At 64.9% G+C, this 19,877-nt stretch overlaps 2 protein-coding genes across 2 annotated transcripts; one reads left to right on the top strand and one right to left on the bottom strand.

The window, feature by feature from the left end:
- Positions 1–325: 325 nt before the first annotated feature.
- On the top strand, positions 326–4,044 carry LOC309891250 (monocarboxylate transporter 13-like; the record flags this gene model as incomplete). The annotated part of the gene is made up of 4 exons (XM_082785622.1): positions 326–518; positions 1,201–1,344; positions 2,174–2,914; positions 3,831–4,044. The coding sequence occupies 4 exons, from the start codon at positions 326–328 to the stop codon at positions 4,019–4,021; spliced, it is 1,269 nt and encodes a 422-aa protein (XP_082641748.1). The 3' UTR covers positions 4,022–4,044.
- Positions 4,045–4,709: 665 nt separating this feature from the next.
- LOC309891249 (arf-GAP with coiled-coil, ANK repeat and PH domain-containing protein 1-like) lies at positions 4,710–19,852 on the bottom strand (the record flags this gene model as incomplete). Its single annotated transcript, XM_082785621.1, is given in 24 exon segments — positions 4,710–4,931; positions 5,236–5,285; positions 5,386–5,496; positions 5,849–5,958; positions 6,056–6,228; positions 6,944–7,083; positions 7,973–8,067; positions 8,186–8,255; positions 9,361–9,533; positions 10,942–11,056; positions 11,573–11,673; positions 12,557–12,608; positions 13,920–14,011; positions 14,013–14,027; positions 14,724–14,798; positions 14,897–14,992; positions 15,641–15,645; positions 15,648–15,684; positions 16,648–16,700; positions 16,703–16,830; positions 17,992–18,050; positions 18,166–18,219; positions 18,900–19,019; positions 19,793–19,852. Coding segments are annotated over 24 exon segments (2,085 nt in total), but the record flags the coding sequence as incomplete, so codon positions are not given.
- Between the last annotated feature and the right edge of the window lie 25 nt (positions 19,853–19,877).

Genomic DNA, 19,877 nt, shown 5'->3' on the forward strand with positions numbered 1-19,877 from the left:
ACCCCCCCCTTCCCCCCCCCCTTGTCCCCCATATCCCCCCATATCACCTGCCCCTCCCCAAAATTTGCTCTCCCCCCTTGTCCCTTGTGCCCCCCCCTAACCTCTGACCCCCCCCTTATCCCCTCTGACCCCCCCTTGCCCCCCCCTTGTCCCCTGTCCCCCCCCCCCATCACCAGGGTCCCCCATTAACCTGTGCCCCCCCCGTCCCCTCTAACTCTCCCCCCTGTCCCCCCCCATCACCCAGCCCCCCAAAAAACTCGCCCCCCCCCCTTGTCCCCTGTCTCCCCCCCCCTTGTCCCCAGTGCCCCCCCACCCCCGCTGGGCGATGGCGGGGGGGTCCCCGCCGGTCCCCTGGGGGTGGGCGGTGGTGGGGGGCGCCTTCCTGCAGTCGGGGCTGGTTTTCGGGGGGCTGCGGGCGCTGGGGCTGTGCCTGGAGGCGCTGGGGGGGTCCTTCGGGGGGGGGGCAGGGGCCGTCGCCTGGGTGGGCTCCGCCGCCATCGCCGCGCTGCAACTGGGCGGTGAGTGGGGGTACTGGGGGTAACTGGGAGGGCTGGGGGGCCTCTCAGCCATGTTCCTGGGGTCCCAGTGCTACCAGTAGGGGGGTTGGGAGGATACTGGGAGGTTACTGGGAGGGTTGGGGGGGGTCTCACCTGTGTCCCCAGGGACCCAGAGCCACCAGTAAAGGGCTTTAGGGGATACTGGGAGGATACTGGGAGAGCTGGGGGCCCTTCACCCGTGTTCCTGGGGTCCCAGTGCTACCAATAAAGGGGTTGGGAGAATACTGGGAGGATACTGGGAGGATACTGGGAGGGTTGGGGGGCTCATCATCTGTCTCACTGGGGACCCAGAGCCACCAGTAAAGGGTTTTAGGGGATACTGGGAGGATACTGGGAGAGCTGGGGGCCCCTCACTCATGTCCCTGAAGTCCCAGTGCCACCAGTAAGGGGGCTTGGGGGCTGCTGGGAGGGAATGGGAGCACTGGGACCCCCTCCCCTCTCTCCCTGGTGTTCCCAATCCCACCATTAGGACATCCTGGGGCAAATGGGACGCACTGGGAGCACCGGGACCACCCTACCCTTCACCCTGGGGTCCCAATCCCACCAGTAAAGGTCCCTGGGAGGCACTGGGACCCCACCCCCTCATCCCTGGCTCCCAGTCCTCCCAGTAAACCCCCCCCTGGGGTCCCGCTCCCCGTTGCAGGCCCCCTGGCCAGCTCCCTGAGCACCCGCTTCGGCGCCCGCCCCGTGGTCATGGCCGGGGGCTTCCTCACGGGCCTGGGGTTCCTGCTGGGGGCCTTCGCCACCCACCTGGCCCACCTCTACCTCAGCGTGGGGCTGCTGGCGGGTACGGGGCCGGGGGGGTGGGCGGCGGGGTGAGGGAGGGGGCGGGAGAGGGGTTGGGTGACCTAGAACGTGGGGGGTCCCTTGGGTGAAGGACTGATGGGATTGGGTGATGTGGAGGGGTTGGGTGGCCTAGAACGTGGGGGTTCCTTGGGTGAGGGAGAGAAAAGATTGGGTGACCTAGAGCGTGGGGGTTCCCTTGGGTGAAGGAGGGAAGGGGTTGGGTGACCTGGAGGGTTTGGGTGACCTAGAACGTGGGGGTTCCCTTGGGTGAGGGAGGGGAGGGGTTGGATGATCTAGAGGGGTTGGGTGACCTAGAACGTGGACGTTCCCTTGGGTGAGGGAAGGGTTGGGTGACCTAGAATGCGGGGTTCCTTGGGTGAAGGAGGAATGGGGTGGGGCGACCTAGAACTTTACAGTTCCTTGGGTGAAAGATGGCTCAAAGGGGACATGGGTAACCTAGAACATCCTTGACCTGGACCACCCCAGCCTATTGTGTGACCCCCATCATCAGTGGGGGGACCTCAGATGGCCCCAGGCCATTGGGACACCTAGAACATCCCAAACCATTGGGCAACCTAGTCCACCCCAGCCCATTGGGTGACCTAGAACCCCTCCCTCCCCCCGACAACCGAATGACTCAAACCACCCCCATGCATTGGGTGACCTAGAACCCACCCACCCCCAACTAAACGCCTCAAACCACCGCATCCCGTTGCGTGACCTAGAACCACCGCTCCCATTGGCTGCCCTTATCCCACCGTAAACCCCTCCCACCCCCCCCCATTGGCCAGCCCCGCCCAGAACCCGCCCCCCCCAACCTTTCCCCGCAGGCCTGGGCTGGGCGCTGGTCTTCACCCCTTCGCTGGGCACCGTGGGCCGCTACTTCCCGGCGCGGCGCGCGCTGGCCACCGGCTTGGCCATGTCGGGGGCCAGCGTCTCGGGGTTGGCCCTGGGACCTCTGGTCCCTCTTCTGCTGGACACCTACGGCTGGCGGGGGGCCCTGCTGCTCATGGCCGCCGTCTCCTTCAACCTCCTGGTGGCCGGCGCCTTGCTGCGGCCTTTGGACGCCCCCAACGAGTCGCCGGCGCCGGCGCGGGTTCAAGGGGGGTCGTGGGGGCTGCTGCGGCACGGCCCCTTCCTCCGCTACGCCTTGGCCTTCGTGCTGGTGGACGCCGGCTACTACGTGCCCTACGTCCACGGGCCGGCCCGCGCCCGCGAGGTGGGGTGCGACGAGCGCCGGGCCGGGCTGGTGATGGCGGCGACGGCGGCGGCCGACGGCGGCGGGCGGGTGGTGGCCGGTTGGCTGGCCGCCCGCCCCGCCGCCCCTTTGCTCCGTCACCTCTTCGGTTGGTCGGCGCTGACGGGGCTGGCGCTGCTGCTGCTGCCCTTGGGGACGTCCTTCGGGGGTCTCTTGGCCTTGGCATTGGCCTACGGGTTCTGCGCCGGCGCCGTGGTGCCCCTGCAGTTCACCGGCGTGGCCGAGGTGGTGGGCGCCGGGCGGTTGCTCCACGCCATCGGCCTCATGCAGATGTTGGAGAGCTTCGGGTCGCTGCTGGGGGCTCCCTTCGCCGGTAGGAAGGGGGCTCGGTATGGGGCCGGGGGTGCTGGGAGGGGTTGGGGGACCTAGAACCGGTCCTGGGGGGAAGCCAGGAGTGGTTGTTGGCCTGATTTTCGTCATTTGGGGGCAGAAAATGACGCCACCGGCGTGTTGTGGGGTTGGGTGACCTAGAACCCATCATCGGGGGCATCTGGAGTGCGTTTAGGGGGCCCGTTCCCCGTCCCCATGGCTCATGGGGTCAGCAATTGGTCATGGTGGGCTGGGTGACCTAGAACCCACCACGCAGCACACCTGGGAGGGGCTTCTGACCGCATTCCCCATCGTTCTAGATCACGAAACTGCACCACCGACACAATACGGGCTTGGGGGACCTAGAACCAGTTATGGGGCACGTTTCCATCCTCGTGGCTGATTGGGTGGGCGATGACACGTGGTGGGGTTAGGAGCCCTAGGATTGGCCGCGTTGGGCAGCTGGGGGGGGCTCCCAGGCCCGTTTTCTCACCATTTTAGACCAAAAATGGGCCCAAGACCTCGAGGTTTGGGCAACCTTGGCCATGCTGGACGTTCTTGGTGCCCCAACAGGCCTGGGGTACCCCTCAGAACCCACCCCCGGCAGACACTGGGCGGGTTCTAGGTGCCCCAACCCAGGTGTTCCTGGTCCCCCAACCACTGGGTTCCCCTGGCAGTGTCTGGGGGTGGTTCTAGGGGGGTTCTGGGGTTCCAGGTGCCCCATCCCACACGTTCCTGGTCCTCCAACCCTTCAGACGTCCCCCTAGCTGGTCTCTGGGCTGGTTCTAGGTGGGTTCTGGGTTGCAGATGCCCCATCCCACGTGTTCCTGGTCCTCCAACCCTTTCCCACCTCCCCCCAGTTGTTCTCTGGGCTGGTTCTAGGCGGGTTCTGGGGTTCTAGGTGCCCCAATGTCTTTCAGGTTGGCTGCGGGACCTGACCGGGGACTTCACAGCCTCCTTCCTGGCTGCTGGCGCCTTCCTCCTGGCAGGGAGCCTCCTCATCCTCACCCTCCCCGGCTTCTTCCGCACTTCCCGGGGTGACGGTGGCAAAGGGGGGGGGCACGGCTTGGCCCCTGGCGAGGCCCCCACGGTTTCCCCCTCGACGCTCTAGAACCAGCCACGTTAAACCCGCTGCTCCCCACAAAGCTCGGCCTGGGTTCCGTCCCTCCTTTGGCACCCAGGGGTGGGGGCAGAGGGTGGGTGTCACCCTTGGGGGGGGGTAAATTGAGGATGGGGTGGGGGGTACCCCATGATAACACAAGGGGGGGGTTCTAGGTAACACATTGGGGTTGGTGTGGGGTGACCCGGACAGAATCCGTTTTAGGTGATGGGTTTGGGTTCTAGGTTCCCCAACCCCCAGCTGGTTTATGTGAGGAATTTGGGGGGGGGGGGGGGGTCCCAGTTCCAGGTAACCCAAGCAGGATCCAGTCTAGATAACGGATTTGGGGAGGGGGCCACCCCGCCGGGAGCCATTTTGGGTAGGGAGCTGCGAAGGTCAGTTCTTGGTGACCCCGCCAGGGCCCATTTTAGCTCACGTTGGGTGCTTGGTTCTAGGTAACGCAACCGGGGCCTGTTAGAGATGGACCATCCTGGGGGGGGGGTTGGTTCTAGGTAGCCCACCCACAGCTCATCATGGGGAGACGATTTTTTTTTTGGGGGGGGGTTCTAGAGGACTCATTTTGTGCCCGTTTTGGGGGGGGGGACGTTCTAGGCGCCCCAATTAGGGCCCATTTTGGGGGCGGTTCTAGGTAACCCAACCAGCCCGGTTCTAGGTACCGCATCAGGAGATGTTCGAGGATCGTGGCGGGGGGGAGGCCGAGGCATGGCTTTATTCTATTGGTAGCTGCCTGCGAGGGGGCGGGGCCTTGCCCAGGGAGGCAGGGCCTTCCTAGAGGGGGGCGGGGCCAAAAGGGGGCGGAGCTAGAGGGTGGTGAACTTGTTGTGGGGGCGGGCGAGCTTCTCGGGGTGGTCGGAGGCCATGAGGGAGATGTCGCGGAAGATGTCGAGGTAGGTGTCGTCGCCTGCCGGGGGGGGTGGGCGTGGGTGGGGGGACCCCAAAACAGGGGACCCCCCCTTGGAACCCCCCCCACGGCCCATAAAGGATCAGCCCAAACTCGGGACCCCCCCCCCAAAGAAACCCCGCTGCGCCCCCTCCCAGTTGAGGCTCTCCCCCCCTCTGAACTCGAGGATACCCCCAAATTTCAGGACCCCCCCCCCCATTTTTTATTTCCCAGCCCCCCCCCCAAACCCACTCCTCTGCCAGGAGCCCCCATCCCCAGGTTCACCCCAAAACCCAGAGCCCCCCCCCCAAAAAAAAACACCCACCAGTCTGCCCCTGGGCAGCATCCAGCTCCCGCATCTTGGCCAGCCGCAGCCTGAGGGGGAGAAATTAGGGGTGGGGGGTGATGGGGGGGGGTTCCCCGCACCCAAGGGTGCTCCCCCTCCCCCCCCCCCGACACCCAAGGGTGCACTCACAGGGTGACGATGTCGGCGTTGGCCAGCTCGATGGCGATGGTGAGGGCGTCCTTCCCCTCCGCGTCCACCGCGTTCATGTCAGCCCCCCGCTTCAGGAAGAGGCAGGCCAGGCTGGAATTTGGGGAGGGGGGAGATGATAAGATAAGGACCCCCCCCAAAAAAAGAAATGGGACCCCCCCTTGCAAGGGAATTGTGTGTAGTCACCCATCCACGAACCAAACGGGGCAGCCCCTGCTTAGCTTCACCAAGTGACCGTGTTAGGGGCGGGCGCCGCCTCCATTCATTAAATAGAGCTGAATAAAGGGTCACCCATCCAAGAGCTGAACATGGCAGCCCCTGCTTAGCTTCGTAGCCAGCCCCATTAGGGGTGGGCGCCGCCACCATTCATTCAATAGGGACACCGAGCAGCACCCCCCTGGAGACCCCCCCCCAGTTCCCCTCCCAGTCCCTTACTGGGACTCACCCAGTATGGCCCAGCATGGTGGCGTGGTGCAGCGGCCCCCGCCCGCGGCTGTCGCTCTGGTTGACGCTGGCTCCGTTCTGCAGCAGGAACTCGCAGGCCAGCAGGGAGTTCTAAAGGAATTTGGAAGGGGGGGGGGGGGGGGGTACAAATTTAGGGGTGCCCCCAGCACCCACGGTGGGGGTGTTGCTCCCGGGACCCCCCCCTTACGGCGGCCACGGCCTGCAGCAGGGGCGTGCGGTTCTCCTCGGCCGTGTTGACCCAGCCGGGGTCGGCGCCGTGGGCCAGGGCATCGGCCATGGTGGGCAGGCGGCGGTGCTGGGCCGCCCAGTACAGCAGCGCCCCGGGGTGCAGGTTGGGGGGGCCCTCGGCCTCGCCGGGCTCTGGGGAAGGGGGGGGGGAAGGGTTAGGACACGCCCACAGCGCCCCCGGACACGCCCACCCGCCGCAAGCCACGCCCGGTTGTTGCAAAGCCACGCCCACCCCCAGCTGAGATCACCCGGATCCATTGAGGAAAGGGGGAGGTGGGGGGCAGGAGCCCCGCCTACCTGGTGAGGAGGCTCCGCCCACCCTGGAAGCCCCACCCCTTGTTGCGAAGCCCTGCCTCTCCTCCCCAAACCACGCCCCTTCAGCATAAACCCCGCCCCTCCCACTGCAAGCACCGCCCCTTTAAGGATAAGCCCCGCCCCTTTAGCCAAACCCCACCCCTTGGCTAAGCCCCACCCCCTTCTAAGCCCCACCCCTTCACAAACTCCTCCCCTGATAAGCCACACCCCTTGGCTAAGCCACACCCACCACAAACCAACCCCTCTTAAGCTTCATCCATGTCAAGCCCCGCCCCCATAAGCCCCGCCCCCCTCATAAGCCCCGCCCCTTGGCTAAGTCCCACCTATTATAAACCCCACCCACCTTAAGCCCTGCCCCCAGTAATTCCCACCCCAGTAAGCCCCGCCCACACAAATCCCACCCCCTCAAGCCCCACCCACTCTAAGCTCCGCCCCCCACCCTAAGCCACGCCCCTACCCTAACCCCCACCCCCAGCATCAACCCCAACCAGCTCAAGCCCCGCCCCTGCTCTGCGAGGCCCCGCCCCCTCACCCTGGGCGCCGCGGTGGGCGGGGCTTCCTCGGGGGGCGGGGCCTGTCCGCGGGGGGCGTGGCTTGGCGCCCCCCCCCGGCAGGCGGGTGACGAATTTCTTCTCCACGTACTTGGCGCGGATCCAGTCCTCGCGCTGCTCCCTGGGGGGGCACGGGGGGGTCCTGGGGGGGTCCTGGGGGGGGGTCCTGGGGGGGGTCCTGGGGGGGCTGGGGGGGTCCTGGGGGGGGGTCCGGGGGTGTCTTGGGGGGGCTGGGAGGGGGCTGGGGGGGTCCTGGGTGGACTTGGGGGGGTCTTTGAGGGGTTTGAGGGGGTCCTGGGGGGATCCGGGGGGGTCTTGGGGGGGCTGGGAGGGGACTGGGGGGGTCCTGGGGGGGTCTTGGGGAGGCTGGGGGGCACTGGGGGTTTTTGGGGGAGTCTTGGGGGAGGGCTGGGGGGGTCCTGGGGGGGTCCTGGGGGGGTATTGGGGAGGCTGTGGGGGGACTGGGGGGGTGTGGGTGGGGTGTTGGGGGGGCTGGGAGGGTCCAGGGGGGTCTTGGGGGGTCTTGGGGGAGTCTTCGGGGGGCTGGAGGGGTCCTGAGGGGGTCTTGGGGGGGTTCTGGGGGGGTCTCAGGGGGGCTGGGGGGTCTGGGGGGGACTTGGGGGGTCTTTGAGGGATTTGGGGGGGTCCTGGGTGGGTCCGGGGGGTCTTGGAGGGTTATAGGGGGGAATCTGAGCCCCCCCCAATTTAGGGGTGCCGGGGTGGGTCTTGGGTTCTGGGAGGGTTACAGGGGGGGTGCTTGGAGCCCCCCCCCCCAAAATTTGGGGGTGCCGGGGGGGGTCTTGGAGGGTTATGGGGGAGAATCTGAGCCCCCCCCCCAAATTTAGGGATGCCAGGGGGGGTCTTGGGTTCTGGGAGGGTTACAGGGGGGGTGCTCGGAGCTCCCCCCCAAATTTGGGGGTGCCGGGGGGGGTCTTGGGTTCTGGGGGTTGTATGGGGGGGGTGCTCGGAGCCCCCCCCCCAAATTTGGGGGTGCCGGGGGGGGGTCTCACCGGGAGCAGCCGGGCTGGGGTCTCTTGACCCCCATCTCGTCCACGCGCGCCTCGTAGATGCGGTTGAGCGCCCGGTTCCCCAGCTCGCACATCAGCTTTATTTTTTGGGGGGGGGGGGGGCACCCATGGGTGTCACTGCGAGGGGGGGGGGGGTGGAGACCCCCCCCCGGACCCCCCCTCGGTGCCCAGTCCCCTCCCAGTGCTCCCAGTTACCTTCACCAGTTCGGGTTCCCACGAGTCCAGCGTCAGCGAGCGCACCTTGGAGAAGTGCACCCCCAGGCTCCTGGGGGGGGGGCGTTAAGGGGGGGCCCCAAAATCCCCGGGGGGGGGCCCCAAAATTATGGGGGGGGGTGCCCAAAATTCTGGGGGAGTCCCCGAAATTTTTTTGGGGGGTAGGGGGCAAATTGGGGGGGAAATAGGGGAGGATTTGGGGGTTTTGGGGGGATTTTTTTTGGGGGGGGCATTAAGGGAGGGCCAAAAATCTCGGAGGGGGGCCCAAAATTATGGGAGGGGGTCCCCGAAATTCTGGGGGGGTCCCCGAAATTTTTTTTGGGGGGTAGGGGGCAAATTGGGGGGGAAATAGGGGAGGATTTGGGGGTTTTGGGGCTTCTTTTTTTGGGGGGGGGCCCAAAATCCCCGGGGGGGTCCCCAAAATTCTGGGGGGGCCCCGAAATTTTTTTTGGGGGGGTAGGAGGCAAATTGGGGGGGAAATAGGGGAGGATTTGGGAGGGATTTGGGGTGCCATTTTGGGGCCAGGGGGATCCTTTTGGGTTCGGGGGGATTTTGGGGCTGGGGGGGCCCCTTTTGGGTTCAGAGGGATTCTTTTGGGTTTGGGAGGATCCTTTTGGGGTTGGGGGGCCCCTTTTGGGATCAGGGGGATCCTTTTGGGATTGGGGGGACTTGGGGGGATTCTTTTGGGTTCTGGGGGTTCCTTTTGGGATCGGGGGGATTTTGGGGCTGGGGGGCACCCTTTTGAGGTTCGGGAGGCTATTTTGGGTTCGGGGGGCCCCTTTTGGGGTTGGGGGAACCCTTCTGGGATCGGGGGGATTCTTTTGGGTTCGGGAGGTTCCTTTTGGGGTTTGGGGGTTCTTTTTGGGACTGGGGGGATTTTGGGGTCCGGGGGGCACCCTTTTGGTGCCGGGGGGATTCGTGGGGATCCTTTTGGGTTTGGGGGGTCTGTGTTGGGATCAGGGGGATTTTGGGGCTGGGGAGGGAACCCTTTTGGTGTCGGGGTCCCCTTTTGGGGTCAGGGGAACCTTTTTGGGATCGGGGGGATTCTTTTGGGTTTAGGGAGATTCTTTTAGGTTCGGGGGGTTCCTTTTGGGATCGGGGGGATTTTGGGGCTGGGGGGGACCCTTTTGGGGTGGGGGGGTCCGGTTTTGGGGTACCTGTGGATGCCGGAGCACTGGATGCAGAGGGTGATGCCCAGGTTGACGCTGGCCCAGGCGGGTTGGGGCTGGCGGCAGTCGCAGCAGTTCCCGTTCCCCTCCAACCCCAAAACGGCCCCAAGCACCTCGCCGCCCCCCCGCGGCCCCGACGCCGAGCCCGGCCTCTCGGGGGGCTGCGGGGACAGAGGGGGGACCCCACAAAGGGTCAGGGGGGGGCCCCAGAGCCCCCGAGTGGGAAGGAACCCATACAGACCCCATAAAGGCATAAAGAAGCCATAGAGACCCCATAAAACCCCACAGCCCTATACAGACCCCATAGAGACCCCATAGAGCCCCACATAGATCCCATAGAGCCCCACAGCCCCATACAGACCCCATAGAGCCCCGCAGCCCTATAAAAACCCCATAGAGCCCCACAGCCCTATATAGATTCCCTAGAGCACTGCAGCCCCATATAGACCCCATAGAGCCCCACAGCCCCATATAGGCCCCATATAGACCCCATAGAGTCCCACAGCCCCATACAGACCCCATAAAACCCTGCAGCCCCATACAGACCCCACAGAGCCCCATACAGACCCCATAGAGCCCCGCAGCCCCATACAGACCCCATAGAGCCCCATACAGACCCCACAGAGCCCCACAGCCCTATAAAAACCCCACAGAGCCCCATATAGACCCCAAAGAGCCCCACAGCCCCATACAGACCCCATAAAACCCCACAGACCTATAAAAACCCCATAGAGCCCCGCAGCCCCATATAACCCCTATAAACCCTATAAAACCCCATAAGATCACTTTTAGGGACCCCCCCATAAGGATTTGGGGTCCCTATAACCCCCAGGAAAGGATTTGGGGTCCCAGAACCCCCCCCTAAAGATTTGGGGTTCCCCTGTGCCCCCCCAGGGAAGAATTTTGGCCCCCATAACCCCCCCAAGGACCTTTTTGGGGCTTATCCCTACGCTTTTGGGGTTCCCAAACCCACTCTATCCCAAAACTTGGGGTCCCAGTGCCCCCCCCATATATTTTACCCCCCCCAATATTTTGAGGTTCCCCTGTGCCCCCCCAGGAAAGACTTTTGCCCCCATAACCCCCCCCCGGGTACCTTTTTGGGGCTTATCCCAAAGCTTTTGGGGTTCCCAAACCCACCCTACCCCAAAATTTGGGGTCCCAGTGCCCCCCCCAAATAGTTTGGACCCCCCCAATATTTTGGGGTTCCCCTGTGCCCCCCCCAGGAAAGATTTTTGCCCCCATAACCCCCCCCCCGGGGACCTTTTTGGTGCTTATCCCAAAGCTTTTGGGGTTCCTACACCCACCTAAAGGACCCCATAACCCCCCCCCCAGGGAAACATTTGGGATCCCAGAGCCCTCCCCTAAAATTTTGGACCCCCCCAGTATTTTGGGATTCCCTTGTGCCCCCCCAGGAAAGATTTTTGCCCCCACAACCCCCCCCCAGGAGACCTTTTTGGGCTTACCCTCCCAGAAAAAGAGAGAAAATTTTGGGATTTTTTTGGGGTGGGGTTATTTTTTGGGGGTGTTTTTTTTTTTGGGGTGGGGGGGGGAGGTTTTGGGGGTGCCCACCTGTCCGGGGGGGTCTCGGGGGGGTCCCTGGCTGAAGGCGGAGGCGATGCTGCTCTGCACGGCGCTGAGCCAGGCGCGCTGCTGCCCCGCGGAGTCCGCCTGCAGCACGCACGACCTGGGGGGGGGCACCCCGATTTGGGGACGGTTAGGGGGGATTTGGGGTATGGGGGGGGGTTAAAGAGGGGTTGGGGGGGTTTGAGGGGGATATGGGGGGGGTTAAGGGATTTGGGGGGATTTGGGGGGGATTTGGGGGGGGGTTGGGGGGGTTTGGGGGGGTTGGGAGGGGTTAAGGGGATTTGGGGGGGATTTGGGGGGGTTAAGGGGGGATATGGGGGGGGTTGGGGGGTTAAAGGGGAATTTGGGGGGGGTTAAGGGGATTTGGGGGGGTTAGGGAGGGATATGGGGAGGGGTTGGGGGGTTTAAAGGGGAATTTGGGGGGATTTGGGGGGGTTAAGGGGGTTTGGGGGGTTAAGGGGGGATTTGGGGGGGTTAAGGGGGGATTTGGGGGGATTTGTGGGGTTAACGGGGTTTTGGAAGGGGATTTGGGGGGTTAAGGGGGTTTTGAAGGGATTGGGGGGGGGGTCTGACATTTTGGGGTGTCCCCCCCCCCATTTTGGGGTCCCCCACTCACTTGGAGGGGGACACGACCTCGAAGCAGAAGCGGCGCTCGAGGTCGGGGCAGGGTTTGACGGTGCAGAGCCGCAGGTCCGGGACCACCACCGTGGGGGGGTCCTGGGGGGGGGAGGGGGTCATTTTGGGGTCCATAACCCCCCCCCCCCCCAAAACCCAGCATCCCAAAACCCAGCACCCCCAAAAAAACAGCGCCCCGAAAAGCCAGCTTCATCCCCCAAAAAAACAAGATCCCAAATCCAGCCTGCCCCTTAAAAAGCCCCCCCCCCAAAAAAAGCCCCCCCCCCCAAAAACAGACACCCCCCCCAAAAGGAGTCCCCAAAACTCCCCTCCCAAAAAATACCCCAAAAAGAGATCCCCCAAAAGAGCCACCCCGAAAAGAGACGGCCCCAAAAGAGACCCTAAAAAGAGATCCCCTAAAAAGAGCCCCCCCCAAAAAAGAGCCCAAATAAGAGCCCCCAAAAAGAGACCCCCAAAAAAAAGACCCCAAAAAAAGGGACCCCAAAAAGAGCCCCCCCAAAAGAAACCCCAAAAAGAAATCCCCCAAGAAGAACCCTAAAAAGAGACCCCCCCAAAAAAAGACCCCAAAATTAGATCCCCAAAGAGCTCCCCTAAAAACAGCCCCCCCAAAAAGCCCCCCCAAAAGAGCCTCCCAAAAAGAGACCCCCCCAAAAAGTTCCCCCCAAAACAGTCCCCCCAAATCTAGACCCCAAAACAGCCCCCCAAAAACAGCCCCCCCAAAACACCCCCCAAAAAATTCCCCCCTTCATAAGCCCCCCCCAAAATCAGCCCCCCCAAATCTGCACCCCAAATCCAGCCCCCCCAAAACAGCCCCCCCAAAAAAACACCCCCCAAAAAAACAGCCCCCCCAAATCTGCACCCCAAAACCGGCCCCCCCCAAACCAGGCCCCTCCCCAAGGCCCCCCCCAAATTGAGCCCCCCCCCCCAAAAAAAGCCCCCCCCCCCAAAAAAAAGCCCCCCCTACCTGCGCCCGCTTGAGGTAGACCAGCTGGTTGCTCTGGATGGAGAACCAGCGCCTGGGGGGGGGGACACGAAATAAGGGGGGGGCCCCAAAAATTGGGGGGCAATCCCAAAAATTGGGGGACCCCAAAATGAGGGGGGGAACCCCCAAAATTGGGGGGGAATCCCAAAAATTGGGGGACCCCAAAATGAGGAGGGGACCCCAAAATTGGAGGACCCTAAAATGAGGGGGGGGCCCAAAATGGGGGGGAATCCCAAAAATGGGGAGACCCCAAAATGAGGGGGGAAACCCCAAAAATGGGGGGGAAATCCCAAAAATTGGGGGACCCCAAAATGAGGGGGGAAACCCCAAAAATGGGGGGGAAATCCCAAAAATTGGGGGACCCCAAAATGAGGGGGGAAACCCAAAAATGGGGGGGAAATCCCAAAAATTGGGGGACCCTAAAATGAGGGGGGAAACCCCAAAAATGGGGGGGAAATCCCAAAAATTGGGGGACCCCAAAATGAGGGGGGAAACCCCAAAAATGGGGGGGAAATCCCAAAAATTGGGGGACCCTAAAATGAGGGGGGACCCCAAATTGAGGAGGGGATCTCCAAAATGGGGAGGGAATCCCAAAAATTGGGGGACACCCAAAATTGAGGGGGGGACCCCAAAAATGGGGGGGAATCCCCAAAATTGGGGGACCCCAAAATTGGGGAGACCCCAAAATGAGGGGGGGACTCCCCATTTGGGGAGATTTGGGGGTTTGGAGGGTTTTTGGGGTGGTTTTGGGGTTTGGGGGAGTTTAGGATTTTTGGGGGAGGTTTGGCGGGAGGTTTTGGGGAGGATTGGGGAGAATTTAGGATTTGGGGGAAAAATTTGGGAAGGTTTTAGGATTTTGGGGAGACTTGGGGGATTTTGCAGCAGTTTTTGGGTTTTTGGGGGGCGGTTTCATGGTTTTTGGGAGGCTTAGGATTTTTGGGGGAGGTTGGGGGGAGGTTTTGGGGAGGATTGGGGAGAATTTAGGATTTGGGGGAAAATTTTGGGAAGGTTTTAGGATTTCGGGGGGAAGTTTGGGGATTTGGGGGAGATTTCGGGGGATTTTGCAGCAGTTTTCGGGTTTTTGGGGGGCGGTTTCATGGTTTTTGGAGGCTTAGGATTTTTGGGGGAGGTTTTATGATTTTTTGGGGGGAATTTTAGGATTTTGGAGGCAGAATTTCAGATTTTTTGGGGCAGTTTCATGGCTTTGGGGAGCTTTAGGATTTTGGGGAAAGATTTTAGGATTTTTTGGGGAAGTTTCTGGTGTTTTAGGGGCGGTTTTGGGGGTTTTGGTGGAGATTGGGGATATCAGGGGGATTTTTGGGGCAGATTCGGGGGATTTTGGTACCGGCTCCATGTGCGGAAGGCGTTGCTGGCCCTCTTGTACAGGTAGCCCTCCATGGGGGGGGCGTCAGGCCCCGCCTCCGCCACGCCCACCGTTCTCCTGCGATAGGTCCTGGGGGGTGCCAATCAGCCGCCTGGCCCCGCCCCCTGGCCCCGCCCCCTTCCTAGACCCCGCCCCCATCCGTTACAGCCCCGCCCCCAGCTCCAGCCCCACCCCTGGCCAGATAAGGGACCTGTGTCCAGGCCCCGCCCCCCGTGCCCTGACCCCGCCCACTTCAACCAGACCCGCCCCCTTCACCCAGACCTCGCCCCTGGATCGGCCACGCCCCCGCCTCTAGACCCCGCCCCCCTCGTGTCCAGGCCCCGCCCCCTGTGCCCAGCACTGGAGCCCCCCAACCTCCAGCTCCAGGCCCCGCCCCCTGGTTTTCGCCCCGCCCCCTCGTTCTGAAGCCCCGCCCTCCCCTCGCCTCTCCCCTCCCCAAGCCACGCCCATCGACCTTAGGCCCCGCCCCTGGCTCCAGCGCCCCACCCCCTTTGCTCAGCCCCTCCCCGCTCCCTGCTTTCAAGCCCCGCCCCCTCCCTCTGAAGCCCCTCCCCTCGCCCAAAACTCCGCCCCTTCTCTCCTAAGCCCCTCCCCTCGCTCTGAGGCCCCGCCCCCAGCCCCACCACCCCATTCATTTCCTCACCCCCCACCCCAGCTTTTCACCCCGCCCCCCTGCTCCGAGGCCCCGCCCCTCGCCCCGCCCACTCCTATTAGGCCACGCCCACTCCCCTTAATCCCCGCCCACTCCCCAGAAGCCCCGCCCACCTGCTGCATCAGCAGGGCGTGGCGCTGCTCCATGTCCCGCTGCCGCCGGGCCGCCTCCAGCACCAACTGGTCCAACTGGGAGGGGATGGGAAGGGGGGGGGGGGGAGGGTGCTGAGCCCCCCCCCAGCACCCCAAAATTCAAGGGGGGGTCGAGGGGAGGGGGGGGGCCCCACCTGCGCCCCCAGCTGGGCCCGGTACGGCTGCGTGGCCGCGGCCCCCCGCTGCCCCTGGCTGAAGAAGGTGGCGTGGGCGCCCAGCAGGGCCAGCACCTGGGGGGGGGCAACGCTCAGACACCCCCCCAGAGACCCCCCCAGAGACCCCCCGGAGCCCTCACCCCCCAAAAAACTCCTTATGACCCCCCCAGACCCCTTATAACCCCCCCAGAGCCCTTGGACCCCCCCCCAGACCCCCCCAATGCCCTCCCAGACCCTTTATGACCCCCCAGACCCTTTAAAGCCCCCCAAAAACCCTCTTAGGGCCCCCCCAGACCCTTCCCACGCCCCCCCAAGAACCTTTATGACCCCCCCAGACCCCTTATAACTCCCCCAGACCTTTCAAAGCCCCCCAAAGACCCCCTTAGAGCCCCCCCAGACCCCTTGGACCCCCCCCAGACCCCCCCCAACCCCCCCCCAACCCTTTATGACCACCCCGACCTCCCAAAGCACCCACCAAATCCTCTCAAATCCCTCCTGCCCCCACCAAGACCCCCCCCCACTTTTAGTGTTGCCCCCCCCCAGCCCCTCAATTGCCCCCCCCATTCTCCCCCAACCCCCAGACCCCCCCCAATGACCCCCAACCCCCCCCAGCTGCCCCCATTGGACCCCCAAAAGCCCCCCAGGACCCCCCCAAGCCCCCCCCAAATTACCCCAGGACCCCCAACCCCCCCCCCAAAGCCCCCCCCGCCCCCCCCCGCTCACAAATGGAGGATTTCCGTCTTTTTCTTGTCCTGGATCACGTTGAGCTGGGGGGGGGGGGGGGTAAGCAGAGGTTGGGGGCGCCCTGGCCCCGCCCCTTCAAGCCCCGCCCCCCTCCAGGCTCCGCCCCCCCCCGAGATGCCACCACCCCAATGCTCCAGGCCCTGCCCCTTATAAACCACGCCCCTTTTAAACCACGCCCTTACAAGCCATGCTCCTATGAGCCACGCCCCTTTTAAAACCTGCCCCTTATAAGCCATGCCCACTGCAAAGCCACGCCCACTCAAACCACGCCCCTTTATAAGCCACGCCCCTTCCCCCTACCCCCCAACCCCTCCCCCTTAACCCCTCTCCTTAACCCCTCCCCCTTTAGCCCCACCCCTTTAACATCTCCCCCCTTTAACTCCTCCCCTTTAGCCCCTCCCCTTATAAGCCACACCCCTTCCCCCTCCAACCCCTCACCCTTAACCCCTCCCCCTTTTAGCCACGCCCACTCCTAGCCACGCCCCTTCCCCTTCCCACCTCCCCTTAACCCCTCCCACCAACCCCTCCCTTTAACCCCTCCCCTTCACCCCTCCCTTTTACCCCTCCCCCCTTTAGCCACGCCCCTTTATAAGCCACACCCCTTCCCCTCACTCCCCACCCCCTCCCTGTTCACCCTCCCTCTTCACCCCTCCCCTTCACCCCTCCCCATTTTAACCCCTCCCCCTCCACCCCTCCCCCTTTTAACCCCTCCCCCTTTTAGCCACGCCCACTCCTAGCCACACCCCTTCCCCCTCCAACCCCTCCCTTTAACCCCTCCCCTTCACCCCTCCCCCTCCACCCCTCCCCCTCCACCCCTCCCCTTCTAACCCCTCCCCTTTTAACCCCTCCCCCTTACACCCCTCCCCATTTTAACCCCTCCCCCTTTAACCCCTCCCTCTTCACCCCTCCCCCTCCACCCCTCCCCCTTTAACCCCTCCCCCTGTAGCCCCGCCCCTGTAGCCCCTCCCCCTTTTAGCCCCGCCCACCTGCAGCACGTAGTCCATCCCCCTGGCCCTTGCGGCCCCCCGGGCTCCCCCAGGGCCGCGGCCGCCTCCTGCGCCTCCAGGGCCCGGCGCCGCGGGACCTCGGCGTGGTGCTGCAGGGCCCCCCCCAGCGCCTCCACCGCGCGGCACCGCTCACGGCGGGCGGCACGCAGCCCCCGGCACGCCCTGCAACGGGGCCCTGCAACGGGGGGGGGGCACCCATGGGTGGGGGGGGGCACCCAGGGGTGGGGGGTAGCAGGGAGTGGGGGGGGGCACACATGGGTGGGGGGGAGCACCCATGGGTGGGGGGGAGCCGGTGGGGGGGGGAGGCACCCATGGGTGGGGGGGGGCACCCAGGGGTGGGGGGGGGGGGCACCCGGGGGTGGGGGGGGCACCCGGGGGTGGGGGGTACCCGGGGGTGGGGGGGAGCACCCATGGGTGGGGGGAGCCGGTGGGGGGGGGGAACCCAGGGGTGGGGGTGGGGGGCACCCAGGGGTGGGGGGGGCACCCGGGGGTGGGGGGTAGCACCCATGGGTGGGGGGGGCACCCAGGGGTGGGGGGGAGCCGGTGGGGGGCACCCAGGGGTAGGGGGTAGCCAGGGGTGGGGAGGGGAACCCAGGGGTGGGGGGGGCACCCGGGGGTGGGGGGTAGCCGGGGGTGGGGGGGAGCACCCATGGGTGGGGGGAGTAGCCAGGGGTATGTGGGGGATGGGGGGGCTCTTGGGAGCCTGCATCTGTACCCATGGGACCCCCCCCCCCGGTACCCACAAGACCCCCCCGGTACCCACGGAACCCCCCCCAGCACCCATGGGGGATGCAGGGCACCCTTGGGACCCCCTCCCAAGCACCTTGGGAGCCCCCCAGCACCCATGGGGGCTCCAGCACCTTCCAGGCCCCCCCCCCCCCCAGTACCCATGGGGGCTCTGGAAACCTCTTGGGACCCCCCCTCAGTACCCACAGGACTCCCCCCAGCACCCATGGGGGCTCTATGACACCCTTGGGACACCCCCCCAGCACCCATGGGAACTCCCCAGTACCCACAGACCTCCCCCAGCACCCATGGGAGCTCCATGACACCCTTGGGACCCCCCCCAGAACCCATGGGGATTCCAGGTCCTTCTTGGGACTCCCCCACAAGCACCCATGGGTGCTCCATGACACCCTTGGAACCCCCTGCCCCCCCAACACCCCCCCCAGCACCCCTTAACACTCCCCATTCCCCCCAAACACCCCCAAGTCCCCCCCCAGCCCCCCTAGGACCCCCCTAGGACCCCCCCAATCCCCCCCCAGCACCCATGGGTGCTCCGTGACACCCTTGGGCCCCCCCCCGGTGCCCCCCCCCACTCACTCCCGCAGCAGCCCCTGCAGGTGCCGGCTGAGCGCGCTCTGGGTGCTGTCCTGCAGCTCCTGGGGGGGGGGACACACTGTGAGGGGGGGGGGGGGGGGCCCCACAAAAAGGGGGCGGGGCTTGCCCGAGGGGTGGGGCGGGGCTTGCGGAGGGGTGTGGGCGGGGCTTGGGCACCTCGTGGCTGTCCATCATCTGGTCCAGCGAATCGCAGAGCTTCTGCAGCGCCTCCTGGGGGGGGCGGGGGGGGGGTCAGACCCCCCCATTCACCCCCTTTATGGGACCCACCCCCCCCCCCAGGACCCCCCATTTTCCCCATTCCCCCCCAGGACCCCCATTTTGGATCATTTACCCCCCCCCAAGACCCCCAGGACCCCCCCAACCCCCCCATTTTTTACCATTCCCCCCCCAGGACCCCCCATTTCACCCCATATTCCCCCCCAGGACCCCCAAGACCCCCCCAGGACCCCCAGACCCCCCCCCCATTTTTTCCCAATCCCCCCATTCCCCCCAGGACCCCCAGAACCCCCCCATTCCCCCCCATTTCTTCCCATTTCCCCCCCAACCCCCCCATTTCACCCCATATTCCCCCCCCAGGACCCCCCCATTTTTTCCCAATCCCCCCAGGACGCCCCCAACCCCCCCATTTCACCCCATATTCCCCCCCAGAACCCTCATTCCCCCCCAGGACCCCCCCCATTTTTTTCCATCCTCCCCCAAGGACCCCCATTCCCCCCCAGGACCCTCAAGACCCCCCCAGGACCCCTCCATTTCTTCCCATTTCCCCCCCAACCCCCCCCATATTCCCCCCAGGACCCCCATTTCCCCCATTCCCCCCCCAGGACCCCCAGAACCCCCCCCAATTTTTTCCCAGCCCCCCCCCGGACCCCCCCCGTACCCCCCCCACTCACCCTCAGCAGGGGGTCCCCCCGGGGGGTCTCCGCCATCTCCCGCAGCCCCGCGGCCAGGGCCCGGCTGCTCCCCGCCAGCTGCCGCCCGGCCTCCAGCACGGCCCCCCCCAGCTTCAGCACCTGAATTTTGGGACCCCCCCCCCCCATTTTGGGACCCCCCCGGACCCTCAGGGAGCCCCCAGAGCCCCTGGAGCATCCCCAAGCCCCCCCCCAGGGACCCCCAAACCTCCCTCCCCCCACCCCAGACCCCATTATTTTGAGGGGGGGGACTATTTTTGCCCCCCCCCACAATATTTTTGGGGACTCCCACTATTTTTGGGGACCTCCCCATTTTGGGACCCCCCCAATCCTCAGGGAGCCCCCAGAGCACCCCCTGCACCCCCCCAGAGACCCCCAACCCCCCCTCCCCCCATCCCAGACCCCCTTATTTTGAGGGGGGGGCACTATTTTTGCCCCCCCCCAATATTTTTGCTCCCCCCCCCCCATTTTGGGACCCCCCTGAGTCCTCAGGGAGCCCCCAGAGCATCCCCAAGCCCCCCCCAGGGACCCCCAAACCTCCCTCCCCCCACCCCAGACCCCCTTATTTTGAGGGGAGGGACGACTATTTTTGCCAGCTCCCCCCTATTTGGGGGTCCCCCCCATCCTTAACCCTCCCCCCCTCCTTATAGGCCCCCCCCATCCTTATGGGACCCCCCAGGGACCCCCCAAAACCCCCTCCCCCCCCTCCATTTTCCACCCCCCTCCCTCCAATTTTGGCTGCTCCCCCTAATATTTTGATGTCCCCCCCCACAAATTTTAGGCTCCCCCCAATCTTTAGACCCTCCCCTCCATATTTTGGGGCCCCCCAATTTTTTGGGACCCCCCCCCATTTTTTTGGGACCCCCCCCCCCCACCTTCTCCAGGTGGGTCTCAAGCTCGGCCACATCGGCTTCTGCCTCCTCCACGGCCGCCCTGGGGGGGGGCAGAGGAAATATTTGG

This window comes from Aythya marila, assembly GCF_965140915.1.
Source record: "Aythya marila genome assembly, contig: HAP1_HAP1_SCAFFOLD_505, whole genome shotgun sequence".
Lineage (NCBI taxonomy): Eukaryota > Metazoa > Chordata > Aves > Anseriformes > Anatidae > Aythya > Aythya marila.